The sequence below is a fragment of the Halichoerus grypus genome, chromosome 4 (assembly GCF_964656455.1).
Source record: "Halichoerus grypus chromosome 4, mHalGry1.hap1.1, whole genome shotgun sequence".
Classification (NCBI taxonomy): Eukaryota; Metazoa; Chordata; class Mammalia; order Carnivora; family Phocidae; genus Halichoerus; species Halichoerus grypus.
In genome coordinates this window covers 183,144,477-183,157,400 of record NC_135715.1, presented here as the reverse complement: position 1 = coordinate 183,157,400, position 12,924 = coordinate 183,144,477, and the positions used below count along the sequence as shown (strand labels likewise).

The window sequence follows — 12,924 nt, the reverse complement described above, 5'->3', positions numbered from 1 at the left end:
TCAACTGGTCCCCGGAATTGAGCTGCATATCTACCAGACCACTCTGAGCACACATGAAACCAGCCTGAGATGTAAGAAGATCTGGATCTCTACAAACAGAATATCACAGGTGGTTGGTTTCGAGGTATGAAGCGGGGAGCCCTGATTCTGTGGGCAGATATTGGAGGATAAACGGCAGTGGGAGGGAGCCTGCCCTTGGGGATCCTATTCCACTGGTGAGTGACAGTCTCACTCACTGGGGACAGGGCACAGACTTGCAGACCGGTAACAGCGGGGAAAGGACTTTAGGGCAGCCCTTGGGGCAGAAACCCAGAGCAGCGGGGTCACCCGCGCAAACTGGGAGCCACTGGAGGTTTTAGAAGCACAAAGGGCAGAGACGTGCCCCGACCTGGAGGCAGGACTGGGATCGCTGCTGAAGGGCGCACAACCCAGGACGCTGCAGTTTATAGCAGCACAGACAAACGGAGACGGTGTGGCCTAGAGAGCTCACTGAAGAACAAACTGTGATCTCTCTACTCTGAGGCAGAGGGTTGGAAACGGTCTCTTCTGCTCTGACTCACGGAAGAGACACGGAAAGCCACCAGGGAAAGCTGCTAGAGAACAAAAGCCCCCAAAACTGATTCCCACTGAGCCCATCTCCCACCACTGGGGGGCAGGGCAACTCTGCCCAAACAGGGTTGCCTGAGTAACAGTGCAGCAGGCCCCTCCCCCAGAAGACAGGCTGGGAAAACAAGAGGCCAGCAACCCTAAGGTCCCAAGAAAACAGGTGCATCTTGCTTGGGTTCTGGTCAATAATTTGGACTCTATACATTCCCTCAAACACCCATCAACAGAATGACTAGGAGGAACCCCCAAAATAGGAAAGACTCAGAGATTATGACTTATGCGGCAGATTTAAAAATGGATGCAGATATAACCAAGATGTCGGAGATGGAATTCAGGCTAGCAATTGTGAAGACAATAGCTAGAATGGAGAAATCAATTAATGGCAACATAGAGTGTCTAAGGGCAGAAATGAAAGCTGAATTGGCAGAACTTAAAAATGCTATCAATGAGATCCAATCCAATCTAGATAATCTAACAGCTAGGGTAACTGAGGCAGAAGAATGAATAAGCAACCTGGAAGACTATATAGTAGATAAAAAGGGAAAAGAGGAGGCCAGGGAAAAACAACTCAGAATCCACGAAAATAGAATCAGAGAAATAAGTGACACCATGAAGCATTCCAATGTCAGAATAATTGGAATCCCGGAGGGAGTGGAGAGAGAGAGAAGATTAGAATATGTATTTGAGCAAATCGTAGCTGAGAACTTCCCTAATCTGGGGAATGAAACAAACATTCGCATCCTAGAGGCAGAGAGGACCCCTCCCAAGATCAAGGAAAACAGGCCAGCACCCTGGCATGTAATAGTAAAACTTGCAAATCTTAGAACCAAGGAAATCATCTTAAGGGCAGTTAAGGGGAAGAGATTCCTTACGTACAGAGGGAGGAACATCAGAATAACGTCACACTTATCCACAGAGACCTCGCAAGCCAGAAAGGCCTGGCAAGATATATTCAGGGTACTAAATGAGAAGAACATGCAGCCAAGAATAGTTTATCCGGCAAGGCTGTCATTTAGAATGGATGGAGAGATGCAGAGCTTCCACGACCGGCAGAAACTGAAAGAATATGTGACCACTAAGCTGGCCCTGCAAGAAATATTAAGGGGGGTTCTGTAAAAGGAGAAAGACCGTAAGAGTGATATACAACAGAAATTTACAGGGACAATCTATAAAAACAACGTCTTCACAGGCAACATGATGACAATTAATTCGTATCTTTCAATAATCACTCTCAACGTGAATAGCCTAAATGCTCCCACAAAATGGCACAGGGTTGCAGATTGGATAAAAAGACAGGACCCATCCATATGCTGCCTACAAGAGACTCATTTTGAACCTAAAGATACATCCAGACTGAAAGTGAAGGGATGGAGATCCATTTTCCATGCCAGCGGACCTCAAAAGAAAGCTGGGGTAGCAATTCTTATATCAGACAAATTAGATTTTAAACTACAGTCTGTAATTAGAGACACAGAAGGACACTATATCATTCTTAAAGGGTCTATCCAACAAGATCTAACAAGTGTAAATATCTATGCCCCCAACATGGGAGCAGCCATCTACATAAGCCAACTGTTAACCAAAATAAAGAGTCATATTGATAACAATACGTTAATTGTAGGAGACCTCAATACTCCACTCTCAGCAATGGACAGATCATCTAAGCAGAAAATCAACAAGGAAACAAGAGCTTTGAATGATACACTGGACCAGATGGACCCCATAGATATTTACAGAACATTCCACCCTAAAACAACAGAATACTCATTCTTCTCGAGCGCACATGGAACTTTCTCCAGAATAGACCACATACTGGGTCACAAATCAAATCTCAACCGATACCAAAAGATTGAGATTATTCCCTGCATATTCTCAGACCACAATGCTTTAAAACTGGAACTCAATCACAAGAAAAAATTTGGCAGAAATTCAAACACTTGGAAGCTAAAGACCGCTCTGCTCAAGAATGTTTGGGTCAACCAGGAAATCAAAGAAGAACTTATACAATTCATGGAAATCAATGAGAATGAAAACACATCGTTCCAAAACCTATGGGATACTGCAAAGGCGGTCCTAAGGGGGAAATACATAGCCATCCAAGCCTCCCTCAAAAAATAGAAAAATCCCGAATTCACCAACTAACTCTACACCTTAAAGAACTAGAGAAAAAGCAACAAACAACGCCTACGCCATGCATTAAAAGAGAAATAATTAAAATTAGAGCAGAAACCAATGAATTAGAAACCAGAAACACAGTAGATCAGATCAAAAAAACTAGAAGTTGGTTCTTTGAAAGAATTAATAAGATCGATAAACCACTGGCCAGACTTATCCAAAAGAAAAGAGAAAGGACCCAAATTAATAAAATTATGAATGAAAGGGAAACAATCATGACTAACACCAAGGAAATAGAAACAATTATTAGAAATTATTATCAACAACTATATGCCAATAAACTGAGCAATCTGGATGAAATGGAGGCCTTCCTGGAAACCTATAAGCTGCCAAGACTGAAACAGGAAGAAATTGACAACCTGAATAGGCCAATAACCAGTAACGGGATTGAAGCAGTGATCAAAAATCTCCCAAAAAACAAGAGTCCAGGGCCTGATGGACTCCCTGGGGAATTCTACCAAACATTCAAAGAAGAAATAATACCTATTCTACTGAAGCTGTTTCAAAAAATAGAAACAGAAAGAAAACTTCTAAACTCATTCTATGAGGCCAGCATTACCTTAATCCCCAAACCAGGCAAAGACCCCATCAAAAAGGAGAATTTCAGACCGATATCCCTGATGAATATGGATTCCAAAATCCTCAACAAAATCCTAGCGAATAGGATCCAACAAGACATTAAAAGGATCATCTACCACGACGAAGTGGGATTTATCCCCGGGATGCAAGGGTGGTTCAACATTCGCAAATCAATCAATGTGATAGAACACATTAATAAGAGGAGGGAGAAGAACCATATGGTCCTCTCAATTGATGCAGAAAAAGCATTTGACAAAACACAACATCCTTTCCTGATTAAAACTCTTCAGAGTATAGGGATAGAGGGAACATTCCTCAAGTTCATAAAATCCATCTATGAAAAACCCACAGCGAATACCATCCTCAATGGGGAAAAGCTGAGAGCCTTTCCCTTAAGATCAGGAACACATCAAGGATGCCCACTCTCGCCACTATTGTTCAACATAGTACTAGAAGTCCTAGCAACAGCAATCAGACAACAAAAAGAAATAAAAGGTATTCAAATTGGCAAAGAAGAAGTCAAACTCTCTCTCTTCGCAGATGACATGATACTTTATGTGGAAAACCCAAAAGACTCCACCCCCAAATTACTAGAACTCATCCAGCAATTCAGTAATGTGGCAGGATACAAAATCAATACACAGAAATCAGTTGCTTTCTTATACACAAACAACGTAACTGTAGAAAGAGAAATTAGAGAAATGATTCCATTTACAATAACATCAAAAACCATAAGATACCTCGGAATAAACCTAATCAAAGAGGTAAAGGATCTATACTCTAGGAACTACAGAATACTCATGAAAGAAACTGAAGAAGACACAAAAAGATGGAAAAACATTCCATGCTCATGGATTGGAAGAATAAACATTGTTAAAATGTCTATGCTACCCAGAGCAATCTATACCTTCAATGCCATCCCGATCAAAATTCCAATGACATTTTTCAAAGTGCTGGAACAAACAATCCTAAAATTTGTATGGAATCAGAAAAGACCCCGAATCACCAAGGAAATGTTGAAAAAGAAAAACAAAGCTAGGGGCATCACGTTGCCTGATTTCAAGCTATATTACAAAGCTGTGATCACCAAGACAGCATGGTACTGGCACAAAAACAGACATATAGACCAATGGAACAGAATAGAGAACCCAGATATGGACTCTCAACTCTATGGTCAAATAATCTTTGACAAAGCAGGAAAAAACATGCAATGGAAAAAAGACAGTCTCTTCAATAAATGGTGCTGGGGAAATTGGACAGCCACATGCAGAAGAATGAAACTCAACCATTCTCTAACACCATTCACAAAGATAAACTCAAAGTGGATGAAAGACCTCAATGTGAGACAGGAATCCATCAAAATCCTAGAGGAGAACATAGGCAGTAACCTCTTTGACATCGCCCACAGCAACTTCTTTCAAGATACATCTCCAAAAGCTAGTGAAACAAAAGCAAAAATGAACTTTTGGCACTTCATCAAGATAAAAAGCTTCTGTACAGCAAAGGAAACAGTCAACACAACAAAGAGGCAACCCACAGAATGGGAGAAGATTTTTGCAAATGACACTACAGATAAAAGGCTGGTATCCAAGATCTATAAAGAACTTCTCAAACTCAACATCCAAAAAACAAATAATCAAGTCAAAAAATGGGTAGAAGATATGAAAAGACACTTCTCTGAAGAAGACATACAATGGCTAACAGACACATGAAAAAATGTTCATCATCATTAGCCATCAGGGAAATTCAAATCAAAACCACATTGAGATACCACCTTACACCAGTTAGAATGGCAAAAATGGACAGAGAAAGAAACAACAAATGTTGGAGAAGTTGTGGAGAAAGGGGAACCCTCTTACACTGTTGGTGGGAATGCAGGTTGGTGCAGCCACTTTGGAAAACAATGTGGAGGTACCTCAAAAAATTAAAAATAGAGCTACCCTATGACCCAGCAATTGCACTCCTGGGTATTTACCCCAAAGACACAGATGTAGTGAAAAGAAGGGCCATATGCACCCCAATGTTCATAGCAGCAATGTCTGCAATAGCCTAACTGTGGAAAGAGCTGAGATGCCCTTCAACAGATGAATGGATAAAGAAGATGTGGTCCATATATACAATGGAATATTACTCAGCCATCAGAAAGGATGAATACCCAACTTTTACAACAACATGGATGGGACTGGAGGAGATTATGCTAAGTGAAATAAGTCAAGCAGAGAAAGTCAATTATCATATGGTTTCACTCATTTGTGGAACATAAGGAATAGCCTGGAGGACGTTAGGAGAAGGAAGGGAAAAATGAAGGGAGGGAAATCGGAGGGAGAGATGAACCATGAGAGACTATGGACTCTGAGAAACAAACTGAGGGTTTTAGAGGGGAGGGGTGTGGGGGGATGGGTTAGCCCAGTGATGGGTATTAAGGAGGGCACGTATTGCATGGAGCACTGGGTGTTATACGAAAACAATGGATCGTGGATCACTACATCAAAAACTAATGATGTATTGTATGGTGACTAACATAACATAATAAAATTTTTTAAAAAATGGGATTTCTCACACCTCAACTATGAGCCAAATTCACAGAATTACCTGGGACACTTACTTACAATTCATATGCCTAGGCCCTTCCTTGGCCCTGATTACGTTCAATGGGGCCCAGAAATATATATTTTTTAACAATTTCCCTCAAGTGAAGTCATTTTGATGAGTACTAAAGTTTGAAACCCCCTTCCATAAGAAATATCCTGAAGGGGTGGCAGAATTTGAGGTACACTTTAAGTATCCTAAATTCCAGGGCAAAGATTGCTGAGAATCCTAATGCTTAATGATCTAAAACAGTTTGTAAACATCACTCACAATGGCTGACACTATATGCAACTGATGAATCACTAAATTCTACCCCTGAAACTAATAATGCAGTATATGTTAACTAAATTGAATTTAAATAAAGAATTTTTTTAAGAATTTAAAATGCTTAATTCAAAGTGAAAAAAATCATGAAGGTAACTGTTTTTTTAAAAAAAGACATAAATTAGCCAATTATTCTGCCTCTTGGATAGAAGGTATCATTGCACTTTATCTCCTTTTCTAAATCTAATGAGCTTCTGTGAGCTAGAATGGCCTGATGACTGGCTTCACTGTAAATCAGTGCCTTTCTCATCTTTATGCATTTGAGAATTACTTCCTTTTCTTGGAGGCAATGCAAAGAACAGAGGAAAGAGAGGAAACAGGTGTATGCATACCTCCCCAAGAAAGTGAGGGTCAGAAGAGACATGATTTCACATCTAATTTCTCATTCTATTCAACATGAAAAGTGGTGGAAGGACAATAAGAGAAAAAAATGAAGGAAAAATAGAGAAGAATTATATACTGCCTTAACTTAGACTACCTTAACAAAATACCATAGACTGAGCTGCTTATACAAGACATTTATTGCTCACAGTTCTGGAGGCTGTGAGGTCCAAGATCAAGTTACCAGTAGATTCCATTCCTGGTGAGGGCCCTCTCCCTCCCTCTGTCCTCATATGGTAGACAGAGAGAGCTCTGGTGTCTCTTCCTTTTCTTTTTTTTTTTAAAGATTTTTTTATTTATTTGACAGAGAGAGACACAGCGAGAGAGAGAGCACAAGCAGGGGGAGTGGGAGAGGGAGAAGCAGGCTTCCCGCCGAGCCGGGAGCCCGATGCGGGGCTCGATCCCAGGACCCTGGGATCATGACCTGAGCTGAAGGCAGACGCTTAACGACTGAGCCACCCAGGCGCCCCTGTCTCTTCCTTTTCTTATAAGGGCATAAATCTTATCATGGGAGCCACATCCTCATGACCTCATCTAAACCTAATTATCACCCAAAGGCCCCACCTCGTAATACCATCACATTGGGGTTTGCGGTTTCAATATATGAATTTGGTGGAGAATACTGACATTTAGTGGATAATAGATACTAAATCTCTTCATTTATAAACATAAGAAATTGTCTTGAATTGAACCCTTTAGTCAAGGTTCTCAAACTCAGTGTGCTCTAGAATCACCTGGGGAGATTTATGGACCCAGATGCTCTGGCCAATTAAATTAGAATCTCCTCTTGGTATGAAGCCCAGGCATTGGAGTTTTCTAAAGGTCTCTGGTGGTTCCAGGGTACAGGCAAGGCTGGTAATCATAGCTCTACAGGCTGTAATTGCAGGAGCAATATAAAAACCAACTCACTTGTGTTTAATGATAATGGAATTCTGCCTTGGAGCAAAAGAAGGTAGTTACTTTCAGACATCCAAGCTGAGTGTTTCTTTAAAATCTCACAGCTTGCAACAACTCCCATAGATTTTACCATAGGATTTTGTAAACAACTGATCTAATTTAGTAAATGTGCCTGTGAATATAAAAGTCCTCTACCATGTAACACTCTTCTTCAAATGAGTCTGTCAATGATACACCATCACAGGATGTAAATCCTTCTAGTTCCTTAAGACAAAATATTTGCTCAAGGAAATGCCAATTATGATCTATAGAAAGGGAACCTAATTATTATTGATTGTGAAATGGCAGGAAATGAAAATATTTGATTTTTATTTTTCAGTGCATTGAAATGGAAAACTCAGATCACTGACAGACTGAAGCTGATTATGAAATTACCAGAGCAAACACATGGACAGGCACAATGAAAGATCTAGGGTCAGCTGCTAAATTGAATGTGGTTTTAAAGGCTATGGTAACAAGCTGGAAATGTCCTTTCTTGGCTTCTTCACAATTTTAGCCTCATTTTTATTTAGAAATTTCTTGCAGTCAAGGAAGAAAAGAAAGTGTAAGACCTTCTTGCTCATCAGACCCACAGATGTTTCAAGGTCTTGATGTCTGAGATTAAGTCATCACAGCCTCAGAGTAGGCTATAGTTAGTGGGGCAGATCATTTTTAAAAGCTTCTTTATTGGGATATCAGACTGGATTTAGAAATCATGAGACAGATTCTAGCCTGTGACCATTCCACAAACTACTGGCAGAGTGACTACCTTGTGGGGCATTTTGACAACTTTGGGTCAATCAACCTCATCCTGTGGTCATCACCACAGTGGGAGATCCTCCTTCAACAAGTCCTAAGTAGATGGAAAGAAGCAGTAATTGAGCTTCTAAAGAGGTCTGAGGCTGAGAGCCTTCTGGGAAGGGCTTAGCAAATACTGACATCTGCTCCAGAGTTTTGATTGTCTCTTAGAGCAATGACTCAGGGATAAAAGTTGGGAACAAAATGGTAGACCAGTGAGCCAGAGTTTATAGAAAGAAAAAAAGGAGCTGAGGCTAATTTTATATTTCTGTGTACTTTATGTTGACTGCATCTTTATAAGACATGTTAAGGGAGAGGAGACACCCTCAAGGGATGGGTCTGGCCTAAGGCCATTGGTGACACTTGAAGGAAATCTTGAAGAGAAGTCACCAACCTATGAACCTCTCACAATGAGACCTCAGAAGCTTGATGTTCAAGCCTTCTCCACTGGTAACACCTACTTTCTAGACTTCCAGTAAGAGCTGGAAAAGTCTGATTTGTCAAATCATGCAAAGACATCCTAGCCTTTCTCTCTTTTTCTCTGATGCTTCATGTTTTTACCATTAGTATGACAGAAAACATGCCTCGGATCATTCATACATGCCAAGATATAAGTAACAGCTCACAAAGTTATTTTTATTCATCTCCATAAATTACTAATAGCTGCTAGGAATGTTCCCCTATCTGAGGGTATTTGCCTTTTAAGCAAAGTCTTAACCTAAAAGATTAAGCTCTCTAAAATTTCAGGAATCTGACAGGAAGCTAGGCAGAAGTTGCAAAGGGGTCCCAAACAACTAGTAGTCTATGAAATGTTATCACTGAGACCGAGGGAGCTGAATGGAGTTAACCTTCCATTGCTGTTCAAGTGAACAGTGAAGAGAGGTCTGGGCTATCCTACCCCACAACACACACAACACTGTCAGTCACAATTCAATAAGACAGATGCCACATGATCAGCTTTTACTGTGCTTCTTGCCCACTACCATTTCACTAATCTAGGCTCTGTTCAGCCTCAGCCTACAACCACTTTTGTGGAGCATCCTATCAATAGAAAATTATTGACTAAACAGCCTCAAGATACACATGTTTAAATTACATATATGTAAATACATTACATAACACTTAAGAAAGAATACTTAGATGAGGTTCATCCTCAATGATTCTGGATGCCATCCCATATTTCAAATAGTCTTCATGGTCATTTTGAATGTATTTGACTCACATTTGGTCATTTGTTCCTTCTCTCATTCAGCAAATATTTATTGAACACCTATCAGGTACAGGTCAAGATAGTAAGATACGGCTTAGGTGTTGTCCTTCCCTGGGGGATTATTATCTATAACTTAGTTGCTATTGACCTCCTATCTGTCTCTTTGTTTACATCATCCTAAAGATCATGCACATGTATTCATCTCCCAAGACCTCAATTTTTCATTGTTAGTGTCTGCTTCACAGAGTTGTTGATAGAGTTGAATGAGATTACATGCGGAAATGTACTTCGTACAGGTTTTGGCCCTTAATAATTGTCACTTTTCTTTAAAAGTATCTGCCTAAGGAGTTTGAGAGGCCTTCACCCTGGCTTCAGCCCACAGTGTCATGAAGGGAATGATCTACAATGATTTCTCATCTTTCAACACTTCAGCTCACAATTCACCTGCAGCCAAAAACATTGTCTCTAAGTCGTGGCCAGTTGAAGTTGGTACCAATAAGTGGGTGGCAAATCTAGGGTGTTACTTTAATCTTTACTTTACCTTTGCAATGGAAAGCCAATGTCTCTTGAAATGTGATGATGGGGGAGGGGATTTTTCAAGATGGAGTGAAGAGCCTGTAAGTGACCATACCCAAAAATTTAGCCCTTGATTTATTTAGCCTAAGTGTATGCACCCAATCAGAGATTATTTGAGACAGGTAGAAGGTGCTGGGAGCTATTCTGTATGGTCCTGCCAGAGAGAGTCCAACCCAGAGAAACGCAAACCTGAGGAAACTCTGGAAATATCTAAAAGACAGACTCTTGAAAGAAGAATTCCATTTAGTCTCCAGCAGTCAATGGATGACAACTGCTCTGAAGAAGAAAATTCCAGTTCACTTGAAAGAACTCTCCAACAATCATTCAGAGTCTATAAAGAAAATAGACTGTCCTGGAAAATAGTCCCCTGTCACTAGAGATTAAAAATATAGCCTAGAGAGCTGTTGGCTTTGGAAGAATGATTGAATGTGATAAATTTGAGGCTCATCCGTGGTATGGGAATCCTAACTCTGTGCTTTATTTTAGTTTTTAGATGTCGTGCGGCTGGTTCAGCAGAAGTCCTGGAAAGTGGGAGATATCTTTCATGCAGTTGTTCAGTACTGCAAAATGCATGAGGAACAGAAGGATGGGACCCCAAGTCTCTTTGACTGGCTCTTGGAACTGGGATAAGACAGCTTTGCCTTTAGAGTATTCCTTTCCTTTATCCCAGCTTAGATTACAGTGGTTTGCTCTAAATGCTCTAAACTTTCTCAAAACATCCCATCACATTAGCAGAGCTATAAAAAATCTGCTATTCAACTCTACTGCACATGGAATAAGTCTGAGGAAAAGCAATAGGTCTGTACAAATCAATACAACCTATGAGCAAGTTCAAAAGAGCTTGTATTAGAATGGCTGGAAAAACAAAAATTTAGTGGGCCCTAAACTAAAAGCTTAAAACTAGGCCCAAAAATCCAGGAAAGGTGTTCTTAAATATTTTTAATTATATAAACTGATGTGTAATGTCTCCAATTATGTGAATCAACTAGAAGCAAAGTAACTAATCAAAATAATTTTGTAAACTATGATATAACCTTTATTTTACTCTTTCAAGCTGATTCAGGGGCTGTCAGCCCAGGTCAACACTTAAGATATGGATGAGAAATTTCCAGAATTTTGATACAAAGGATTTTCACTATCAGACCAATATCAGTGGATATTAACAGAAGGGCACGAGTATTACTGATGTCCTCTACTGAGGTGATTTCATTTATTTACTTCAACTCATTGATAATACTCTGTACCTCCCCAACAATATCTGTGTTCCCACCTAACCAGAATACTATTGGTTTTTAGTTGAGAGAGAGAAAGACTGAAGGTTGTCTCATGTCCATCTCTGTATTACTTGGGTAACATGCTCACAGAATTCTTACCATAAGAAAAAGCTTTCTTACAAAAAAAAAAAAAAAAAAAGTCTTTTGAGATAAAATCTGCTTGTGTATTAAATTATATAAGATATAAACTTTCATTTTATTTTTATTGTAAATTATGAAGAGATTATTATCTTAAATAATATATTGAGTTATCTTAGAGGTTCATAAAACATGAGGGGATTGTTGTCTTAAGTGTCATATCTTGACACATGAGCTCAGTGCTTTTATTATAAATGTGTTGGTTCTGGTATGGCAGACCTGTTACCTGGGTGACATTTATAATGACAGACGCAGGATTTGACATAACCTGCTAGGATCATACACTCTTCCTGATTCAAAGATATTGGCATTTAATGTGGGAAGAAGAAAACCTTATCACATTTAATTTATTTTAATAACAGAGATTGACTGTTCTGAAAAATAAAAAGTATCTAACTTCTCCTCTCCCTTCAACTAAATGAGGTATGCTGGCTTTTATTTTCTTGACCAAAGAAGGTGTTTGTTGAAGATTTCCTGAAATACCATGCTTTTATTCTATTTTTAAAAATTGTGAAGTAATTTTAAGTGTGAACAAGGCCCCATGCCATCAATGAGGGCCTTATGCATCATCGCCATCTTGAAATGTCAAGAAAGCTTCCTTGTAAGACTTACTTCCCTTTTCAACACACACGGAGGAATCCTCCCCAGTACTCACTAGACATTTATTATATTAATAGTCCAAATTTAGGATATGTGTTTAATTTGTCACATTAACAAGATGTCAAATTTTAAAATGTATCCATTATCTCAAGCCGAAAGTTCTTTGTGCTACTAAATGGAAAAGGATATATTTATTTTTTAAACAATCCCAGAATATTGTGTGTGGACATTTGTTGTGCTCAAATGAATGTTTACTTATCCTACAAAGCACAAATACTGGATTGTAACTGTGTGATAAAGTTATATGTTGTACCTAATGTTGCAAACTAATCAATAAATTTTTGTTGCCGAATTGTTCATCCTTTTTTCTCCAAAAGTCCTAAGTGCCTCATATAACACAAGAGCCACAGTATGATTGGATGAAGGTAGATTATCCCTTAGACAAGTTTTACTGTTACACTCTCAACTTTCAAATAAGCCCGTGTTCTTTAACTAAATTAGTTAGCACCAGTGATATTCATGTAAATTGGCATTTCTCAACCTTGGCACTATTGACATTTGGGGCTAAATAATTCTTTGTTACTGTGCCTTCTAGAATGTTTAGCAGCCCCCAGCCCTTACCCACTAGATGCCAGTAACCACTTCCTCCCATTGTGACAACAAAAAATATCTCCCAACATTGCCAAGCGTTCCCTGGGTGACAAAAATCACCACCAGTTAGGGGTTGCTGGTATAAAT

The 12,924-nt window shown here is 39.5% G+C and overlaps 1 protein-coding gene across 8 annotated transcripts in view; it reads left to right on the top strand.

Annotated features, from left to right (window-relative positions):
- SPHKAP (SPHK1 interactor, AKAP domain containing) overlaps positions 1-12,538 on the top strand; it is a 160,968-nt gene extending 148,430 nt beyond the window's left edge. For all 8 annotated transcript variants that reach the window (XM_078071416.1, XM_078071412.1, XM_078071414.1 and 5 more), the window contains one exon: positions 10,661-12,538. In XM_078071416.1, the coding sequence (XP_077927542.1) occupies positions 10,661-10,804 (144 nt within the window). In that variant the 3' untranslated portion in view covers positions 10,805-12,538. The remainder of the gene's footprint in view (positions 1-10,660) is intronic.
- Positions 12,539-12,924: the final 386 nt, after the last annotated feature.